Below are 22,631 nucleotides of genomic sequence, written 5' to 3'. Positions count from 1 at the left end.
AGTCTTCCTCATCTCCGAATCATCTCTTTCAGTTGTTGTGCTAATTTGTCGGTGAACACATCTGCTGTCGTTGAAGTTAATATACTGAACACTCTCTGCTTCGCTTAGCCAAGTTGAGCTGACTAGCTCAGTTTTGCTGGTAAACAGTTTGCCTATGCTGGTCAACCAGCTATATTGGCACCATGTCAGCAGTAACTAGTAAGGAAATTGGTCAATTTTAACAGGGAAAAGAATAGAAATATTTTAGATATTGATACTGAACATGTGTTGTAATCTGGGAGGTTAATAGATGTCCGGCTGAAATTTTTGAAGGGGCAAGTGAAAGAGAATTTTACTTGCCCGACTGGACAAACTGATTGATTAAAACGTCAATAACGAAAAAATAACCGGCTATATTTGTGATAGCCTAGGCCTGTGTCACTTATTAGAAAGTTCATATTCTTATTCTGCTGTTGAAAGTAATCCAGAGCACGTCATTTTATAATTCGCTAGCGAGCTAGTAACAGCTGCGCCCTGTTTGATTGACAGGCCGTGTATGTGTGTGCTGAACATGTGCGTGTGTTCCGAAAATGCTCATGCTAATGCATGCCTGAATGATCAAATACATTTAAAATTCTGCCAAAATGCCCGTCTTGTTGAGGTATCATGTAAACAGAGAGAGAGTGATGTTTAAAGTAAACGTAAACTGAGATCTGCTGCCGTCTAGTGAGTCATTATAATAATCAAACAACCAGAACAAGAAAATGAGAAAACACTCACTGCTCTTGACTGGGTCACTTTAGTAGCTTTAAAAAGTATTAATGTTATAATCATACAGTGAAGAGCAGTAGTAGTTTTATGTTGCATTTTATTCTGAATGTTTACTTGAATACGTGATAGCCTAAAACTGTTTAAAAAGCACTGAATTTTCTCAGGTGGTAGAGCGTGTTGGCGGTTCGAATCCTGGCCCACATGACTCCACGTGGCGAAGTGCCGAACCCGAAGTTGCTCCCAATGGCAGGCTAGCACCTTGCATGGCAGCTCTGCCGTCATTGGTGTGTGAATGTGTGTGTGTGTGTGTGTGTGTGTGTGTGTGTGTGTGTGTGTGTGTGTGTGTGTGTGTGTGTGTGTGTGTGTGTGTTTGAATGGGTGAATGAGTCACAGTGTAAAGCGCTTTGAAAGCCACTATGGTTAAAAAAGCGCTATATAAGTGCAGACCTTTTACCATTTACTTTGGGCATCCCTGCTGTAAATGATGGCTTTCCTTTATTTGACTACCATACATAACCTAAAATAATTATCATATGACAATAGGCTCCTCCCCTACCCAGTGCAGTTTACATTTCAATTTCAAGGAAATCCACAGGTTTCAGACATTCACAAGTCAATGAATAATCGTGATCTCAATATTGACCAAAATAATTGTGATTTTTTGCCATAATCGAGCAGCCATAATACGCAGCAGTTATTGTGGAGAAATCACATCATCACTAATTACAGCTCTGTTCGAATGTCTTATTTTCAGACTATTGTAGTCAATTTACTCATTCCATCTAGATGCTACAATGATCATGAGCATTCTTTCCTATTTTGGTGACTAATGTAGTCCTAGGTCTCACTGAATATTATACTGCATTTTAAAAATAGTTTGACAAATCACACCTGGTCTTGCAAATAAAATCAATTGCATTAATTATGGCACATTGTTAATTTGTCATGCCATTGTTCTTGGTGTATATCACTAAACTTGTTCAGATTATAGACTATTTCACCCTGAAATCAAAAGAAAAATATAGAAATTAAATATTTAAAAAAGTAAAAACAAAAATGATTAAAACCAGCAGAAATGAAAGACAGTGGCATCCATTGTGTGAATATTTCAACAAACAAACAGGTAAGATATGCATTCTGAGAAATGTGTGAAAATGATACCCTGAAATGAAATGGGGACAAATTAGTTTGTCACAATCTTTTCTGTCATTTTTGTTTTCATTTGGTTTGTTTTCAGGTCTCTCCAGTTCATTTCAAAATAGTCCAAATGTGCGATGTTATCACTGCAGTTGTAACTTTGGCACCACTTTGATTTAATAAAAATAATTAAGGCAGCAATGTAACGTTTTCGATTTAACTGTGTTAATTTAATAATTATTATTTATTATTTATTAATTAATAATAATTTAATTACCAGAACAAACAATCCCTATGAACACACAGGTTCAACAATCATTTTGCTGCAGTTTGTATTCAGTATGAATAAACAGTGCAGCAACTGCTTCTGGACAGGTTGTTGTGGTGACTGAGTTTTGCTTAGTTTGAAATCATGATGCAAATGTTAAATCCTTAAACTCGAAATGGAAATTGTGCCTGTGATTTTCAATAAACAGTGATGGGATAGAATAAGAGGTTTAAGCGTGCACAGTTGTGAAATACTCTCTGACTCACACCAGAGTAGAAAGAGGGACAGAGTTGAGATCTAAACACTGGCTGCATCCTAGTCATGCTTATGTGTGTTTGGTGAGCATGTATAAGTGTGTGTGTGTGTGTGTGTGTGGCGAACTCTTGCTCAGTCAGGAGTGAAGATTCTCTTGCAGGCAGCCTGTGCTTTCTCTCTTTCTACGTCAGTACTCGTAGCACGAGTGCAGCACTCCTGCCGTTAAAGGAATGTCTCCTATAGTGAGGAACCCCGACTGTTTCAACCCAATGCTCTGCCACTGTAAGGTTGCGTGCCATGACAACACTTTGTCACTGATGTTCGGATGTAAGGTAGGCATCAACATTAAAGTAATGTTTTTTTAATTATTATTATTATTAAGCATCAGCTCTTTAACGGACTCGCTTTGCAGGTATTTCAGTTCAGGTAGTTAAGTATTTGAGGACAGTGTGAACTGTGTGATAGATAGATAGATTGATTTAACAACTGACTTCACTTTGTAAAAGCAGCTTGTAAGATTTGCATATTTATAATGAAAATTCTCAGCAATGTCAATATATGTCAATGAAAATTAAAAGGGCACTGTTACTGCATCACTTCTGCTCAAGCACACAATCCCAGGGAGAAGATTTAGTTGGTGTGCCGTGTTTGTTTGTTTGCTCTCTTCACTCGTGTACGGTCCTTCATTCAGAGCCAATTAATCCAGCAGGCAGATTCAGATATGTAAGTGAAAAGAATTGCAGCAGCAGAGTGAATTCTGTCTCTGGTGCCTGGCATTATGATGTCACTCGTTTTTGTTTATTTATAAATGGAAACATGCAGACTGGTGCCGTTTATTTGAAGTACAGTTCCATTAAAGGAATATTCCATGTTCAGTAAAAGTGGCAGAACTTTGACCTGTCGCTAAAAAAAAAAGCTACAAGGCTAAAAAGTTACAGTGAGGCACTTTCAGTGGAAGTGAGGCCCTCAGCATTCTGAGTTGTTTGGTGTGTGTTGTTTCCTGCAAATACCAACATGTGATATATGTTTCGTTCATCTCAATATCACATACTTATTTCCCATCATCCCCCAGCTGTTCTCTCGCTTGAACATCCTCAGGGGCTATTTTGATTGGCTTGCAACCAAACCACCCAACTGTGGTTTCATAATGAAAGGAGATTGGACATAGCTGTAAACATTAACATTTAAATGCATGTTCTTGAGTCTCATATTCAGTGTTTTTGTCTTGTTTTCTTTTAAAAATATATTTTATCTTGTTTTCAGAGAAATCTAACAAACTTTCGTGTGGTTTATGCTTAAAAAATTTTAATAATTATATATATATATATATATACAGTGTTTCCCACAGGATTTTATGAGACTACGGGGGGGTGTACCTCCGATCTTTGAGGGGTGTCTGGGGGCATGCTCCCTCGTAAGAAACTTTTGTACATTTTAAAGTTAAATACTTCCATCTGGTGCACTTTGAGAGCAAAATTAAGAGGTTAGTGTTGTGCTCTTGTAAACAATTTTGTGCTCTTGAAGCTGCAGTAGGAAACTTTGTTGAATTGTGAGAAACAGCGCCCCCAATTCTTCCCCATTTACATGATGCTCTTCACCCCCAGCTTGGGTTTAATTGACAACTGTTCGCAAATAGAACCAAGGACCACCTCGCCAAAAGCGATTGGCTATAATCTCATCTGGGGTTTGACATCTCTTAAAATATTTTTCTATGCTCGTTCTGAAAAGCAGGGTAAAAACTAGGGATGTCAGTTTCAGCTTTTTATCTTTTAACATCACCTCAGACTGCTAACGATAGCTAGCTAGTGAAACCGTAAGCAGTGTAAGGTTATGCCAATAAACCTAGTAACGCTAACATTCATTTACGTTAATCATCATGATACTAACTTTGGCAGTAATATTATCTGTTTACTCTTGTACACTGATGATGATAAATTGTGTGTGGACTAGTGTAATGCAGTGGATACATTTTATGTTAGTTAATGTTAAAGATTTGTCATCCTCCTCAAACAAATAACGTTAGACGGATCCAGGAATACTCCAGTGCATGTATCTGCGAGCGTGTGTGAGCAAGTGAGTTTACAGCAGCGGGTGAGGAGCTGACTGGTGCGCGAGAGAGAGCGCAAAACACAACCTTTTATTCGATGTTATTATAAGACTGAGAACTGCAAAAATATTTTAGATGAGAAGTGTAAAAATGTTTTCGGGTCATTATGACAAATTAGACTGTTGCGGGCCACAGATATTTCCATATCTTTGAATATAACATTATTATTGACCTACTTCCACCTGCTCTATTTTGAAATGTTGGTCTATATATGCTTCTGGAGCGTTACACTTTGGTTGTGTCACGTCTCGCTAAATTTCAGTGTCTCTGGTCATAAGTAAACTTACACTCACGGAGCACATTATTTGGAACACTATGGTCCTAATAAAGTGCCAGACGCGGTCTTCTGCTGTTGTAGCCCATCTGCCTCAATGTTCGGCGTGTTGTGCATTATGATATGCTGTTCTGCTCACTACAATTGTACAGAGTGGTTTGTGCTGCTTGCTCGTTGGTTTGACGAGCCGTGTTTCCTGTACCCTCTACTGCTACATCTTTGCAACAACATCAAAAGGTGGTACATCAAAGCTGAACTTTTCATATGGAAGAAACATTCCTAATTAACAAATTTACGTAGGGGTCGGAGGCATGATTCATTAGATAATATTTTTAACACTTTATTTTTCCATATAATTAATCACACTAGATTAACATGTTAAATCGACATCCCTACTTAAAATATAACACTCTAGCTCTCTGGCTCTATCAAAACTTAATTAGAGGCAGGGACCAATGGAAGATGTTTTCTGAAATCTGATTGAAAACAGTGATGCAGGTGACACTAGAGTCACAGAAATGACACACTTAAGCTTCAATAATGTTTTAAAAGTCTATTGTAAAGTATCCAGGCCTCTGCCTTCATTTATCTTTGCTGTCAAGTTGATCTTTTGAATATCTAACTATACATTAATTCTAGACTCCTCTGGAAATGTAAAGCAATCAAAAAGCTTTCAAAACTTGATTAAAAGCAAAATCTCCAAAACAAGTATGTGAATGTCACAAATAAATGGTTGTGTGAACATCACAATTAAATACAGTGTGTTACTTTTAACCCAGTCCTTGAAGCCTTTTCTCAGTAGCTGGGATGGGAGAAGTGGGAAGGATCTTGCCAACTGTTCTTAACCCTTCCTTCTTCAGCAAGCTGAATGAACCCGTGAGCTGGCGGTGATGAGCTCTGGGTTTATTAGGCTGCAGAAAAGGGGTCATTGCACACAACTGCGTGGAGAATCCATACAATCAATTGCAGAGCCTCCAGCAATAACAGCTCATATTCCTGTCTCCTCTCATCTAAGAGAGAGAGAGAGGGAGAGGGAAGTGTTGAAGGTGCCTTCAGCATAATAGCACGTGAAAAACCACTATCGTGTTAGAAAAACCCACTGCCTTTTCATGAAACTTTCTCCTTTAAGTTTTTGAAGATTTTGAACTTCCTCTGCTGTAGGCCGCGCTAGCAGCCTTCTATCACATTGTTACGTGAGCACATGTCAGATTAAAAGTGATATATTTCGGTAAATCAGTTACTGGAGTGTGGTATGATGTTTGACACTTGCGAGGGGTGTGAGACAGCTTATCGCTACATTTAACACATCATATTTACTACATATCACAGGCTGTAGCAGTTATGGCCGCCTGATGTGTCTGTAACAGTCCGGTGTAATACAGGCTAAGATTAACAAGATGGTTAAATATTGTGACAGACAGACCAGCATGTGTTGGGTTAATGAGGTCACCTCAGTAATTGTGCAGATTTTTAAAGCAGCATATCAGTAGAAAATAGAGATGCTACTCTTTATAACAGGTTTCAATGAAGAAACTTAAAAATATTACTTACCAGAGGAACTTTTGTTGGTGCTGCGTCTGTACGAGCGCTTCAAGGAAATCAATGTCATGCGGAAGAAGTGAACACTTTAATTGACCGTCTACAGTTTTTATTCATGTAAATTATGTGTTGCATATAGCAAAGCCAAAATACAACGTCTATGCATGTGGACACAGGGTTGCATGAGGTTATACCAGTGCAGACAGCACGTGCCTGTGACCATCTCCATCACGTCTCTCATGAAGCCCTGTACACTTACGGCAAGCATTGGATATTTGCATATCACTATATACGTATACCATATAGCAAAAACTCTATTGAATATCATCGTCATGCTATATATCATCATATCGCCTAGCACTAGCTTGATGGTGACAGTTGATTCTCATGCAGATTGGACAGAAAACAAGATGCTCACTGATTGCCATGACACCGAATGAAAGCTTGCATTCAAAAAACATATCCATCTTGGCCCCATCTCATGGTTAACTGGGGAGCCCCACTTATTTGCAGTCTAAGTGTGGATGATGGTTTGAGGGTGACGCTGTGATTTTGCATTTTATACAGAGGATATTTCCCCACAATTCACAGTCAAGGACAATGAGACCTGCTATTAGTCTGGGCTGGGTAATTACAGGTAATAACAGTGTAGAATGAAAAAGTCGGGGACAGAAGAAATGCTTTCGACATTCAAGATAGGGAGACAATAGCAGCTTTTAAATCAAAGTGAGGCTTTTGCACAACCTGCTGCCGTGTGGAAACCCTGGGGAGAACCTTTTTCTCAACCACCAGTCATTACTATACATTAACTGCATTTATAGCTGCCTACCCATACAATAACAGAAGTTCAATACACTGTTCATGTGTGCAGATTTTAATTAAATGGCGATGAAAATAGTAAGTGTCCTTAAAATCAATGGCGACTAATTGCATTATAAAAGTAATGTACATTTAAACTAATCCAAAATCAAGGACTTGATCTACTGTAACTGTAACCTTATTAAAGGGACCCTTCACTCAAAAGTGAATTTTCTGTCATTATTTACTCACACTTATGATGCTCCAAGAAAGGCATATGTGTAAATTATGACAGAATTTTCATTTTTGAACGAACTATCCCTTAAGTCAGATTGATTCAGTAATACAAAACTATATCTTCTAACTGAAATGTTAGGATGCTCTCAAGTACTTTGCAAGCATTTTGTTTGAAGACAGACTATGTGTTAAAAGTGCATCTATAAAATTATCACCTAGATGGGCTGCTCACTAGGTTTTGGAATAGAGGACATCTCTATGCTGTAACGGCTTGAAACAAATTTTAGATTAGAATGGGACGTAAATTGCATTGCCTGAATTCCTTCATTTGAATCATAGCGGATAATGTGTGTGTGTGTGTGTGTGTGTGTGTTCTCATGTGTTTCATTCTGTGGTTCAGGTCTCTTACAACCTTTTCCCTCAAATAAACTGTCAGACATATGTCAGCAAAAAGACAGCCAGCTGATTATCTGCATGGCAGTCCACTCCTCAAAAAGCCAAACTCACATTAGAGTTGGTAACGTCTGTTTTCAAAAGAATATATTTGAACTCTCATAGAGCCTTCATTATGAGACTATCCTCTCTTGACTGCCCACAACCAACAGAAGATTTTAGAATTCTTCATTGTGGCTCTTACCCTGAGAATCAATGAAATAGTTCAGACAAAACCCTTATTTAATTCCAAACCTGTATGCTGCAAATTTTGACACAATTGGAGATCTTTTAGAAAAATCTTCAAGCATCTAGGGACCTTTGCTCTCAAGCTCCAAAAAGGACCAAAAACTAGGAATGCACCGATGTATTGGCCACTGATATTTAGCAGCCAATTATAGACCAAATTAAAACAGTCTACAAATCAGTTTTAAGCATGAAAACACAGATATGAAAAACTGATAGTTCATTTATTATTAATTATCATCACACTTTGTAAAAAAACTCTTTGAATTAAAATGCACAATCCAGAAATAATGATAGCCCAGTGGCGGATTTAGGCATGGGCGAAATGGGCAGTCACCCAGGGTGGCATCTTGTGAGGGGGTCAGCAATTTTGGGGCATCCACATTTAGAATCACATACCCCCACCCCACCCCTCATTTAGAATCACATAACCCCCCACCCCTTAAACAATTTTGGGGGCGTGTTGCAGTAATATTTAATTGTATTATTTCTCGTTCTTACATCGTGACAAAAAGTGTTGTTACAGATGCGACAGTTGTGAAAGAGGCACTTACCCACTTACCTAAACTTTGACTTCAGAGACATTGGTATGGTATCCTTTAATGATTGATTAAGATTGAGTTAAGATTGAAATCGCTATATGATCTTTGATCTTTGATGTTTGCAGTTACATAAGCTTGAAAGGCTGCATTTGAAAATAGACTGTAATAAGCACTTCAGTCAGCATTGTACAAGTAATCAGCACCCTCTAGCGGCCTGGACGACATTTTCCATTATCCATTACACCATGATAGAACTTAAAAGGCCATTTCTTCCCCTTAGGTAACTTTGTATTTTTCCATGATGTGGTTGAAATTTCCGTTGAATTTCCCAACATATGCATAATATGAAACCGTGATGTTCTATTATATACAGTACAAACATGTAAATCATGAGTTCTGTTGTTTTAAACTGCAAATACAGTAGTGCAAAAAAAATTTGTACAATAATGTATATAATGACAGAATTTTCCTATTTGATTCAACTATTCCTTTAAGATAAGGAGAATTAACTCAAGGTGGTATTAGAGAGCGCTTCCACCTCAGAGCATAATTTTAGTCAGTAAGGTGTAGGATAATTACTCTGTGCAGAAGCATATCATCAGAGAAAGAATTAAAGCCCTGATGTTGTTTGCGAATGGGCTCATGAAGACTAAGCTTCTGAAATATGATTAAGCTCCACATTGAGGAGTCTTAGCTTCAGGGATGTGATGATGTATGCTCTGACACACTGAGACTTAGGCCTTTATTCCTGAAGATATCCTGAAGTCAAATTGAACTGGGAAACAGAGAGATTCCCTATTTTCACGACTGTACAGTTGCTCAGCAAATTTTCATGGTTGATCTTTTTTTACTTCCAATTTTCCATTTCACACTAGGGTGATAGATGCTGATGCCTCCAAATTAAGGTTTGAGAACAAGATTGTTCTCTTTCAACCAATCTGTGTATTTATGTGTGTGTATGTTTGTACATGTCTTGTGCCTTTTTTGTCGGTCATATAACGAGGCTTCTTCCCTTGTGATTGTGATGTTGAATCAGTGTGTGGCTGGTGAATGACTTGTGTACAGTTGTTTTAATTATTCAGCTTAACTGACTGGGATTGGTCGGTTACATTTGGACTCCTGTATGTGTGTGTTCACAGAACAGGCCTCCGGCAGTACAGGGCCCCCAGCAACAAAGCCAATCTCCAGCATGTATGAACCCAGCCCTGATGAGCTCCCCCTGGGTGAGACAAAAAGACAGGGGCCCTGCCGTACCAAATCCTCTCTGTTTATCCACTGTGATGCATTGCACCATGCTGCGTTCTTTATGAATTTTCACTGTTGTATATTGACCCATCACATACTCAGCTGAAACAGATGACCATGAAGCATCACCGTTACCTGCTGTCATTAATTAGTTATATTATTATAAATGGCACAATTAATTAGTCGTGCACAGATCACATGCATGCATAGATACCTGTGGTGCCATGCGTTTGTTGCATTTAAAAGAAGTTGTCTCTAGACCAGAGCATGTCAGCACCAGCGCTTTGCTTTATGTTGTTTTTGCATATGCATGAGTGTTTTTGGCTGGGGTCGCTCTGCTCAGAGATGTCACCAGATAAAAGAGAAATATCTCTAAATATATTCATTATGTGTCATGCATCCTGCTTTCAATCATTCTTAATTCCATTTTCTGCCCTAAATAAGGAATTATGGAAGTTTACTGTCATTTGCTTGTTTACCTCACCGGCCTACATTTTGACATTGTGCTTTCTTTCTCATTTACTTTTGTCTGTTTTTCTCTCTCTTTCCTCTTCTCTTCCTCCTTCTTTTCTGGAAATAGTACCCATATCAGGATGAAGATTCCCCTCCTCATGAACACAGTTTCCCACGGCTTACCAATGAGGTTCGGGCACCAGAGCTGGTACATGTTTCAGAGAAGAACTTGTCAGAGATCGAGAATGTGCACGGCTATGTTTCCCACTCTCACATTTCACCACTTAAGGTAAGTCGCCCTTTTCCAGATCCTCCAATGAATGCCTGCTGCCTCAGTGGCCCATCACAACTCTTTCTCTCTCCTCCTCCTCATCTCTCCTGCCGTCTGTCTGTGTCTTTGTCTGGTTGCCCTATTATGAGTGTCTGTTTTTCCATTTAACTTATTTCCCCATTCACGCTCACTCATTTAAAAAAGATCTAAAGAGGATTGTGTTTGAAAAGATTTTTGAGGCAAATAGTGTTTGAGTGCTGTGGTGTACTGTGTTACACTTATCCTTTATCTCTCTTAGCAATGAGACAATCACTCACATACATCTTATGGTCAGATGAAGTTTAATACACCTAATATTTAGTAATATGTATCCTTACATTAAAACAGGTCATACTTATGTTTTTGGAAGCACTATTTGGCTCAATTAGATTGACTGTAGAGAAATATGATGTTGTAAAATTACTTTCCAACACTAGATGGAGCTCATTTGTTAGGTTTAAAGCAGGCTAACTCTGAGAATGAGGGTTAAATGCTCTGATCAGTTTGAAATGATATTAAAATAACTGAATTACTTTCTTTTAGTTTAATAATAAAGTTTACCAAATAAATGAATCCATAATAAATAAAAAAATAAATATATTTTAATTTCATATATCATATATTACACACACACACACACACACACACACACACACACACACACACACACACACACATATATGTATAGATGATAATATCTATTATGGAATAATTTGATTTGTTTTATTATATTTCAATCATAGAATAATGACAAGATATTTTTGAAAGTGTGTGAAGGCTTTTGTATGGTGATAATTCAGATATCAAGCTTTCAAACATTGCTTTTTTCAGGTTTCATCATATAAGATATAGTACACACTTTTTTTTTTCTTCCAGAAATGATAGTTTTTTTATTATTATTTTAGAATTGTTGCTTTTGTTCTCTGATCATACGCATCCAGCCGAGGCACATTAACAGCCTGCGCCTCATCATAGGATTGTCTGCAGATGATTCAAAAGCTCTGTGCTTTTATTTGATCTCACAGATAAGAGTATCTGTTTTATTCCAAAGTGTATAGAACTGTCTAAAGTGTTGGTTCATCAGAATTCTGCACTGTCATCTCTTGAGTAGACAGCTTCTTAAGAACTAAATCTTTTTGTCATGCCAACAGGCATATCTTTTATTCGCATAACTGTTCAAGAACAGCCTTTGTCCTAGAGATTTGAGTTCTGAAAACAAACTCTTTGAGCAAATGTTTTATTTGACTGCACTGTACGACTAAAGAAACCTTCACATGTAAAATTGTTGCCTACTGGAGCGGTATTGAAAAATTCAGTCAGTCAGTCAGAGCACTAATCTATTCCTCAAACTTCCTGTTTAGGTGTCTCACTTCCTGTTCTGGTGTGTGCCCTCCAATGATTTTAGTGCACTCTGCAAAACAATCTGTTACTTTTTTTGTATTTTTGTCTTGTTTTCCAGTAACAATTTCCGGTAACACTTTCTATGAATGAATTTCCATATTTATAATGCATTGTAAAGGCATTATGATGCATTAGTAATGTATCATAATACACCTTAATACCATTATACAGTATGTTATAACTTCTCATAAATACTTATAGCCACAATTATAATACATTGTAATACTTACCTATGCATAGTTATACCTTAGAGTATAATGCATTATAACACCAGCAACATCCAATTATATCTGCAGAAGTTAAAATGTGTATATATATATATATATATATATATATATATATATATATATATATATATATATATATATATATATATATATTAGTATAAGAGGTATGCTTTAAGTAAAATGTCAAAATGATTACTTATTATAAACATCCATAAGTGGATACATTACAAGTAATGCTGGAAGTAATAAACATTACACATGCACAAAATACCAGATATTCAATGTGCATTTTGAGATTTTATGGAAAACACTTGTAAAGCTACAAGGTTAAAGTACTTATATCAGAAACTAGATGTGTTGATGATACATGTAGCCAATCTTCTTGGGTGTAGACACATGATTAATATTTGTTCATCTTATTTGGAGACATATTTTATAGAGAACCTCCATATATGTTTGACTTGTAATGTATTGTATATTAAATGTTTTTGTATGTTACAAGGTTATGGTATGGCCATTTATAAGATTTTGACTGTTTACACTATGCTGTGGTTTTCGAATGACAACACTTATATGATAAGATTTGCTTCTTCTGCGTAAAATAGGATGTTACATGTTTTATAATGCAGTATACTCTAAAGTATAACTATGAATAGGGTAAGTCTTATAATGAATTATGACTGTAGTTATAATTATTTATGAGAAGTTATAACTTAATAAAAGGTGTATTTTGAGATATCATGAATTCAGTATAATTCATTTATAATGCCTTTACAATACATTATGAATCTGGGCTTCATAGAAATTGTTATCCAATTTCCTTAATACAAAGGAACTTTTACAAAAGTATTTTTACTAAAAATCAAAACAAATATACTGATGATTTTTTTGAAATCCAACAGGTGAAAACACTGTTAGGAGCCGTTCACATGGGCCACATGCTTGCAATTTGTCTGCACTAATTTAAGTCAAAGTTCATAATGATGATTCAGATGGATGCCTTTGGCTGTTATGTCTCCATTTTTTCCAGCATCTTGTGGCATTAGCATCACAAAGTCAAGGAGTGTCAAGTCAAAAGTAGTTCAGCTTTTTAAAAACGTGAGTGACCCCTCGGACTGCTTTTACCAGTAGTGCCTAGCGAGGTCGGAAGGTCGCTGTAGAGAGTTGGAGACAGATAATATTGTTATATTGTACAATATTTTATAACCATAAAATACTGGATATTTATCAAACCACCTCTCTTTCTTTCCTTCTCTCCTCATTTCATGGCTCTTTATCCTCCTCTCTCAACCTATCTCTCTCCTCCCTCCCAAGTGTAGCTGACTTGCTGTTGACACTGTTTTGTATTTTCTCGCCTGCAGCCTGCGCTGGTTACCCGGTATGATCTAACATACCCGGGTGTGACTGCTGCAAACTACCTGGCAAGTTTGTGACTTTTATTTTGAATGTATCATTTCCCCCGTGTTGTTTTTATGTTGTCGTTGTCATTGTGGTGGTTCATCTGCACTGTGTTTGTGCCAATGTTCCAACACTGTTGTGACATCCTCATGAAATTCTTAAGGGAGTTTGTTGTAACAGACTGCTGGATATTCCCTTTGAAGAAAGCCATTTTGTGAAGTGAAATCACATTTACTTTCAAAATATGTTTGAAGCGAATATATATTGTGTTGCTCTTCCTTTTGATTATTTTAGACGTGATGTTTGTTATTGGGTGATTGATTCGGATATTTTAATGATCTGTTTATTGCATTTGGCATATAGTGTGTCCTGTGATGTCCTCTGATGAGAAAAATATACAGTATAATATTAAAATAAAGTACAGTAAAATATGAATAAAATAGGCTTATATTTTAATATATACAGTATAAAATACATTTATATGCAGTACTGTACAAAAGCTTTAGGCACTTAAAATGTTGCATAGTGAACATTTCTTCCGAAATAATGCCATAAATAGATTTAATTTATCAATTAACGTCTGTGATTACAAGAAGAGACAGCCTAAATAGATCAAATAACTGTAGTGAATTCTCCAAAAGCTTGGAACATCCAATCAGCCAACAACCAAGAAAAACTGTGTCCAGGTGTAAGTAGGAGAATTGGGGCTGTTTTGAAGGCAAAAGTGGTCACACCAAATATTGATTTAGCTTTTTTATGTTTACTGGACTTTGTATGACATTAATTGATAAATTAAAACTATTTATTTCATTATTTTTGAAGACATCCTCACTGTGCAATATTTTTCACAAGTGCCTAAAACTTTTGCACAGTACTGCATTTATATAATTGTTAAATATATTTTATATTTGTATTATTATTTATATATTAAAAATATATTATATATGTTTTATTATATTTATGTATATTATACAGTATGGATATATATATATATATATATATATATATATATATATATATATATATATATATATATATATATATATATATGTACTATATGATATACATAAATATTGATGAAAAGTAAATAAAAAAGTTAAGCAATAAAAGTTTTTGTTAATAAAATAACAATAAATAGCAATAAAATAGCAATAAAAGTTACACTGCAAACAAGAAAAAAATGCCATTTGGGTAAGAATAGTAAACTTAATTCATGTTTATTTATCTTACTCCACTGGCAATTCTTTTTAAGACTTATATCCTATTTTTTAATATAAGTTATTAAAACATATTGTCTTATTTCATCTTGCTTTATAAAGTAAACACATCTTGTTTCAAGGATGTTGAGATATATTTTTACTGTATTTTTTTTTTATAGATTTAGAAATGTGTATTTCTGCGTTTATGCAGTGTTTCTCAAAGATCTGCCAGTTCTCGCATTAGCAGTAAGAGGCAGCACACAGTCTGTATGACAGGTACAGTTTATGTAACGCTTCTGGTATCAACCTGCCTTATCAGGCCTTCCAGGTCCTCTCAAGTGCACCCACACACAAGTAAACATTCACACACTTAAACACACTTCACTCATTCCCTCCTCCTCTTCAGTCTGTCAGTTGTGCTAATACATCGGCCTCAGTAGACCGTCATCATGACAGCCTGTCCTCTCCAAGTCTCCACCCTCATGCAAGGGACACCCTACTGAAAATTAGCTAACAGCTTATACGTGGAGATCTGTTACACCTCAGGATCGACTGAGATATATGTAAATCCTTAGAACAGCAACAAACATGCAAATATTACTCTGCTGAAAAAAGTGTAATCTGCTCAAACCAGGTCTTGCTGTTTTTAGCTTGACAGGGATTGTTTAGATTTATGTAATTTCCGTAAGTCAGTGTTCACTTATTAGCAACAAGTAAATTAGATAAGCTTTAGCACATCTAAATATTATGTATCCACTCAGGGTTACATTCGATTTCAGATCTTGTATAGAAGCAAAGTGTGGTTGGTCTTTATACAGACCACCTCTTCCTGTCAAAGCGAGCAGTTCTCGGCCAGCATAATCTATGACGTTGATCAGACTTAATTCCTATCATCAAAAGTCTGGCTATGCAAGAAGAGCAGGTGCTCTCTCTAGGTCTTGATTCACTCTATTCAACAACCAAACTTGATTTAATCACTATTGACTTTCCCTGCATGTAGTTTCCAGCCTTGCCGTCCCCTCATGTCTCGGAAGAGTGAGTGTTAGTCTTTTATGCCAAGAGGTGAGTGAAAAATGTAGCTCCATTATTCTCTTGCTGAGTCACTGCAGGGCTAAACATTGTGAATCAGCTTGTGCAGCTTGTCTGTCTTAAACCCCAGTGCCTTCTACCGAAAAGCAGCCATCACACAATGCACTAATTGCACGGCTGCAGAAGATCGTCTCAGAAGTTTGACAGTCTGATGGCATGATATTGATCCTCAGTCTGCATTATTGAGTTTTGTAAAAGCCGAGAAAGGACGCACACCTTTTACTTCAGATATGAGCTGTCCAGCAGTGGAGTCTGCAAGCAAACATCAGTGCTTTTAATGAGCACAGCTCAGCATGGGGGAGGCATGATATTTATTAGCAGAATCAGTGTGATTTGAGAGCCCTTTTCATCCAGAGAAAGCACATCTCAAAAAAAGGAGTTAGAGACTGCAAAGGCTGAGGGTTCATTGTGATTGTTTGGTTATCTGTGCTCCCTGGTGAAATGATTACTTCAGAGTCAGGGCTCTTTCTGTGCCCTGGTCGGAGTGAAGGACCGGGGCTGATTGTCTGGGAGACGAGCCTTGGGTGGAATTAGAGATCATGCAATTAACTTGAAAAATAAATAAAAGAGGAGGCGAGGAGGAGGAATGGGAAGAAAGCTAAAACAAAGGGAAGAAGAGGTGCAGAAAGACCTAAATACATTAATCATTTATTACAGTTACATCCATTTAATTTATACAGTTGTCAACAGGAGGAAATATCCAAAAGTAATTTGAGTGGTCCTTGTGAAAGCATCACTATTGCAATATATGCAATATATGCATATATTAGGGTTAGGGATTTTGCCTGATGAGCGAGAGTTTTCTTTCCTGTGTTGCCGTATTTACCATTAAATAAGGTAGTTTGTGTATGAAAAGAACATTTCTTTAACAGTCAATAGAGCACAACAGTGCCCGTCTACTTTTTCAGCTGTCCTGGTTCCAAAAGGTTTTTTTCCCATTCATTTCTATGATAGGAATTTTGTACAATATTTCATTGAAGCATTCTAAGCATGCACCAAACCAGCCTGCTCCGAAGTGAATCGCAACATTACAAACTTTGATTTTGAAAAAAAAAAACAACAGACAGATGTACTTAATGTCTTTAATGAGGGACAAAAGCTACAAAATCAAATTAAAACGATGGAAAAATGGAAATGGAAGATGAAAACTACATTCTTTGATTTTTATTGTTAAATATTCAGATATTTGCAAGTATACAAGTAGCTTGAGTGCATAGAAAGACCGACTTGATTGCATCATTAACAGTGCATCATAGAAGTGGGCAGAACTCTATTTGTTTGCAGCAATTCTCTGATTGGTGGATCTTTCTCTGCTGGGTCATAGATATTGTAGTTCTTAACCAGGACATTTGCTACTAAACATTATGAAGTTGACACAGACTTATGGCTTCAGTAGAAGCATATATAATTGATTATTACACTGGTCTCTGGAATACTCTATTCTGATTGGTCAATGGTGCCATCTAGCAGTCTGATATTTCTGAGTAACAACCACACATCCGGGTTATGTATCATATTTTTTCGCTCTATTTCTCACACCCTGCTATGTTATTATATCAAAACGCTTACTCCAATGCATAATTTGAAAAATAAAACATTTTAACCCTTGTATTATAAAACCACCTACATTTATACACATATTCCAACCTGAATAGCTTCTGCACTTGCTCAACTAATAGATTGTGGGACTTTGGACTTTGGCCCAGCCATGGATGCTTGAAACGAAAGTGAATGTGAAGCGAAACTGCTATAGAAGCGACAAAATGATGTGGTTGGTTCAGTAAATGTGCTTTTCATGTAAAAATTGCTTTTAAAATACAAGAATTTTGATTTGATGTTGGTTAAGGGTAATATTTTTTAAGACGCTTTTGGTTTGGTTTAGGCTACAATTTTAGGTTAAGGAGATATGTTTTACTCATTAAAAAATCCATCTAATATTCACCCTTAAAACCTCATCCGATTATAACATAATTTCTCTCGCTTTTGGTGCCCCCCACTGGTCTATTCACTGGGAAACTGCAGCCAAATATGTAACGAAGCACGTACTTACCACCTAGCAACCACCCATAACACCCTAGCAACTGCATAGCAACATTCTGAAAATGACTCAACACCTTAGCTCTGTGGCAGTAATGCATGAACAAACACCCCTCAAATTTTCTTCAAAATCTGTACAAATCTCCTTATTTTTTTCTAACCTGCTTCTCACAACTGTGGTGTCTCAGTCCACATTCAGTATGCGTGGCGCTATTTTGCCATGGGCGCACCTCAACAAGGACAAAATATCTACCACAAACAGGCATTATTTTCTCTGAGTGTGTAAGTCAAGGAGTTTGAATTTGTTCCATTAGCATACTAATTGTTATCAGGTCTTCTCATTTTTGTCAGATCACTTTAACTAAAGTGCTTATTTCTGGCCTGAGGCATGAGCTTAATGAAATTGGCCCCAGGGTTTATAAAAAAAAAAAAAAAAAAAAGGAGATGAACTCATTACTTTGTTCAAAGACTCTGTATTTGAAGGGGTTTTAGGAGTCACGACTCATGAGGTTTCCAACAGCATACACACCTAAAGGTTTTGCTTTAGTCACATCAAATGAAGAGTTTTACTGGAAAAAAGCAGCTGTTTGGCATGTTTTATTTTCATGAATGAACATTTAGAGGCATTTACAAGTAGCTCATGAGAAGCACTGTTTGCTAATTGTGTATCATTTTTGTACCACTATAGAATTGCAGAAATAACTTTTTTTTTCATTTTCTGATGATAAAATGTAGGGTTAGAGGTTTGATCAAATTCTTAACCATAAATATGAGCAATAATCATTATAGTGCTTGCCTTGAAACAGCCCAAAGTTGGTGCCATCCACAGGTAAACAATGACCCCCATTAACACATTCTTTGCTATCATCCACATCATATTCAGCAGAAACTGATTCACAGTATATGATTTTTTTGGGTGGTTGTAGCTACTGTATCTGTTATCAGTCAAAGTAAAAAAAGTATGTACGCAAGCAAAGACCTCGTGTTGTCCTTGGTTAGCTCCCCCTCACTCACTCTCTCTCTCTCTCTCTCTGTATGACTTCTTCACACAGATGCTGGTGAAGGTCATTCTTAACCAAAGCAAACACAGTGATGAATACAAAACTGTCTCCTTAATGGCAGATTAAGGAGAATGGGTATTATAAAAGATAACATATCTATCCATTCCGATCAGCCCTCACAGGCAGTTTGAAATGCACCCTTTTCCCCTGTTATACAAGCAAGCCAACAAAGGCTTCCAAAAAAAATTGTTTTGAAAGTACGAGTTCTATGGGTATAAGTGTGTGTAAATAAATGATGATAGAATTTTTGAGGTCAGATATCCATTTTATAGTTGTGAATTATAAGGGTTTTGATATGTTTTAAAGTTGGCCCTTTGATTATAGATACATTTGACTGACTTTTCACACTATTTGTTACTTTCGCCATGAAGCCTCTCCTGTACTCTATTGATTAGGATTTGTGAATCCCAACATTGATGTTTAGAGACAAAGTACATTTGTTATTGTGTCTTCCCATCTTAAAGTCTATTTTCTTTTTTGGAACCCATGAATGCTGTCAGATCTTGGCAGTTGCCTGGTAACAGATGTGCCCAACTGAATGTTTTTAATAATCAGTCCCACGCTTGTCTCCGACCTTGTTATTGTGTGTGTTTGTGTATGTAGGCTATGCGTGACCTTCACCCTGTATCTCTAATGAGTGTTAGTTACTCTAACAGGGTTGTGCTACTCTGCGAGTGCTAAACGACAGAGAGATTGCGAAGTAGGTTGAACTCACAGGGTTTTGGAGACCTCCAGGACCTGGTGGAGACCGCATGTTTATGTTGGTTCTGCTCAGCTCATTAAATGACAGTCTGCATAACGTTTCATCCATATAGAAATAAAAATCAGAGAAATCCAGATATTGTAGCTTTTAAAAGTTAAAGGCACTCTGTCAATATTTTGGGCCACTATGTTGATTACATTCAGGGTTGTAGCAAACATTATAATTTTAAGAAATGATACGATTTTCCCCATCTCTTTTTTTTTTTTGGCAGTACAAAGGGGGAAAAAAACTGTAATCCAAAACAAGAAATTACCATTTAAAGGAATAGCTCACCCAAAAACAAATAACACCAAATAATACAATAAATAGGATGGATAAAACATAATATTTGCACATTAAAACAGTTAAGACTTCCTAAAATAGCTCAAATTGATACTTTCACTCTAGCTGCGTGCTTCCCTAATGGTTACGCAATCAGCAAAACACCAATGAATTAAAATCAGCAAACACCAATGAATAAATAATGACTGAAAAAGGTGAAAATAATAAATAAGTCCTTTGAGCACAGTTAAGATCCCGGGATAGGAGACTGACCTATAGACTCACCATCACAAACTATATATTCTGGTACCCGAAACTCCACTTCCCCTAAAAAAGTTACATTTTATAATGTAATACAAAAATGTACGAATTTACTATATGAAATTCAGAATAAATCTAACCCTTTCACTCAAATGATGATGTTGATAATGTAATTGTTAATGGAAATATTTATATAAAAATTTATAATAGTGTCAAATAGAACCATTTTCTCTAGTGTATCCCACTGTATATTTGCCAAAAAAAAGAAAAGAAATATATATATATATATACAGTATAAAATAAATATCATTCCGGCCCAATTCAACCCCTGTCTTTAGCTGTATCGTCACATTACACTGGGATAACATGCAGTATTTTAATATCGCAAAATCTTTTATGCCAAAATTGACTTTTTTGGAAAGTAAAATAAAAATATAAAAAAAGGTATCTGTGGCAACTACAGCGCATCTGGAATGTATTCACAGCACTTTCGATTTCAAACAAACTTCTTTCACGTTGTCATTATGGGGTATTTTTTGTAGAATTTTTAGGAAAATAATTAATTGAATCAATTTTGGAATAAGGCTGTAACATAACAAAATGTGGAAAAAGTGAAGCGATATGAATACTTTCCAGATTCACTGTAAGTATTTAATACCGTGTCTTTTCTCATCTGTTCTGGTGGGGGAAAAATGGTGGATTTAGTCTGTTAGGGTCCTAATCTCTCTCTGTCTTCAATCTCCTGTATACCGTATATCTAACACCAGAACATTTATCAGCCTCATTCTTGCTGCTGTGTACGACTCTGCTCTTACACTCCCTGAGAGTTCACGTAACGGCCACCTTTAATCTCCAGGAGTACACCTGGAGACTCAAGCCTCAGCTACATCAGTACACACTTTATAGCTTTGTAAACAGTTACACTTAAAATTAGTACAATTTACTCAAAACAATTTTTCAGCAGTTTTTACACCGAGACAACTATTTTTCCGCTTTTACCAGCGAGTCATTGGTAGTTTAAATAGAGCATTTGAGTCTCTGCTACTGTCCAGCTGATTGCTGGGGAAAGGCTGGTGCATTTATAAAATACAATATAACTAAGTTTTAGTGCAGTTTAAAGTGGCGAGTCACTGACCGAGAGAGAGAGCGAGAGAGAGGGAGAGAGAGAGAGAGAGAAAGCTAACGGGTCCCCTTGAGACATATCATTTGTGTGAAGTACAATATAGCGTTTCAGCACCATGGATAGCTCCGTATGCGTATGCATGTTGGCGTCTTGGCTTCCCAATGCTTCCTTTCAAACCTGACAAGGCACAATAACGCACTGCAATTAACACCCTAAATTACCCACCACAGGCACAAAACCAAGGGAGAGAGGCAGTTGAAATAAAGAGAAAAACTGAAAGGGGGATGGCAAAGGAGGTTGCATTTCAAGCAGAATCCATTACACAATAAGGCCCCCAGAGAAATTGATTTGCTTTTAGAGGGTAAATGCAAATGGCATACAGTGGGAGCTTTCCAGGAAAGAGCAGATTGCTGAGGTCTCTTCCCGTGATTCTTTTAAAAAGACCTTGATGGAACTGCCTTCCACAAAATTGTGTCTGATTTGATGTTGATATTTCAGCGTGCAAAGAAAGCATATCTTTTATACATCCATTTCAGAGGATCAAAGGCAATTTAAGGAGAAGCGTCTCGTTTAAAGGCTTTTAGCTTCACACTTTCTATCTGTTTTGTGTTAACAGTTGCAAAGTGAGGCAGAATAAAGGTGTGGTTTGAGTCCACATTCCACAATGCATTGATCTCTATAGAGTGAAGCATGAAGGTACAACTTTACCCCTTTAACTTGATGCCGTGTTGCGCACAGGTCAATTGTTTTAACACGTTGGCACGGATTCAGTTTCTTTTTCAACTTTGGTTCTTGAATGTACGTAACAAATACAGTATGTCAGTTGGCGTGAGAGGTAAACACTGGAGTGAGTGCACTATGGAGGATGGTTGCCTATTCCAGTTTTTAGGACTGCTTTTACCCTATATTTTGCACTGCTAAAGCACTGGAAATACATGTCCATGTTGCAAAAAGGAAAGCAAAGTGAAAAAAGCGAGAGGTTTAAGAAAGTAAATCAGTAGCAAAACTCGAGAGCTTGCATATTTGGATTTGAGAACTTATACATTGAATATTTGTACTCATAAGTTGAAATTTACTCTCAAATCACTGATGTGAAAACTTGTCAAATAAAAAGTTTAAGTTGAATGTTGCAATCTGCACTCACAGACAGTAATTCAAAGTGTACTCACAAATGTGCAAAATGACATTCACATAACTACAACTACAGACACAAACTTG

At 36.7% G+C, this 22,631-nt stretch overlaps 1 protein-coding gene across 14 annotated transcripts in view; it reads left to right on the top strand.

Annotated features, from left to right (window-relative positions):
• Positions 1 to 22,631, top strand: part of LOC127637071 (disks large homolog 2-like) — a 252,995-nt gene that overhangs the window by 73,059 nt on the left and 157,305 nt on the right. For 12 of the 14 annotated variants that reach the window (XM_052117933.1, XM_052117928.1, XM_052117940.1 and 9 more), the window contains 2 exons: positions 9,725 to 9,808; positions 10,411 to 10,572. In XM_052117933.1, coding sequence (XP_051973893.1) covers positions 9,725 to 9,808; positions 10,411 to 10,572 — 246 coding nt within the window. The remainder of the gene's footprint in view (positions 1 to 9,724; positions 9,809 to 10,410; positions 10,573 to 22,631) is intronic. The other 2 variants (XM_052117936.1, XM_052117938.1) reach the window with 1 other exon arrangement.

The sequence above is a fragment of the Xyrauchen texanus genome, chromosome 44, assembly GCF_025860055.1.
Source record: "Xyrauchen texanus isolate HMW12.3.18 chromosome 44, RBS_HiC_50CHRs, whole genome shotgun sequence".
In the NCBI taxonomy this organism is placed as follows: Eukaryota; Metazoa; Chordata; class Actinopteri; order Cypriniformes; family Catostomidae; genus Xyrauchen; species Xyrauchen texanus.
Note: the sequence above shows the minus strand (reverse complement) of the source record. Positions and strands in the feature narration are given on the sequence as shown.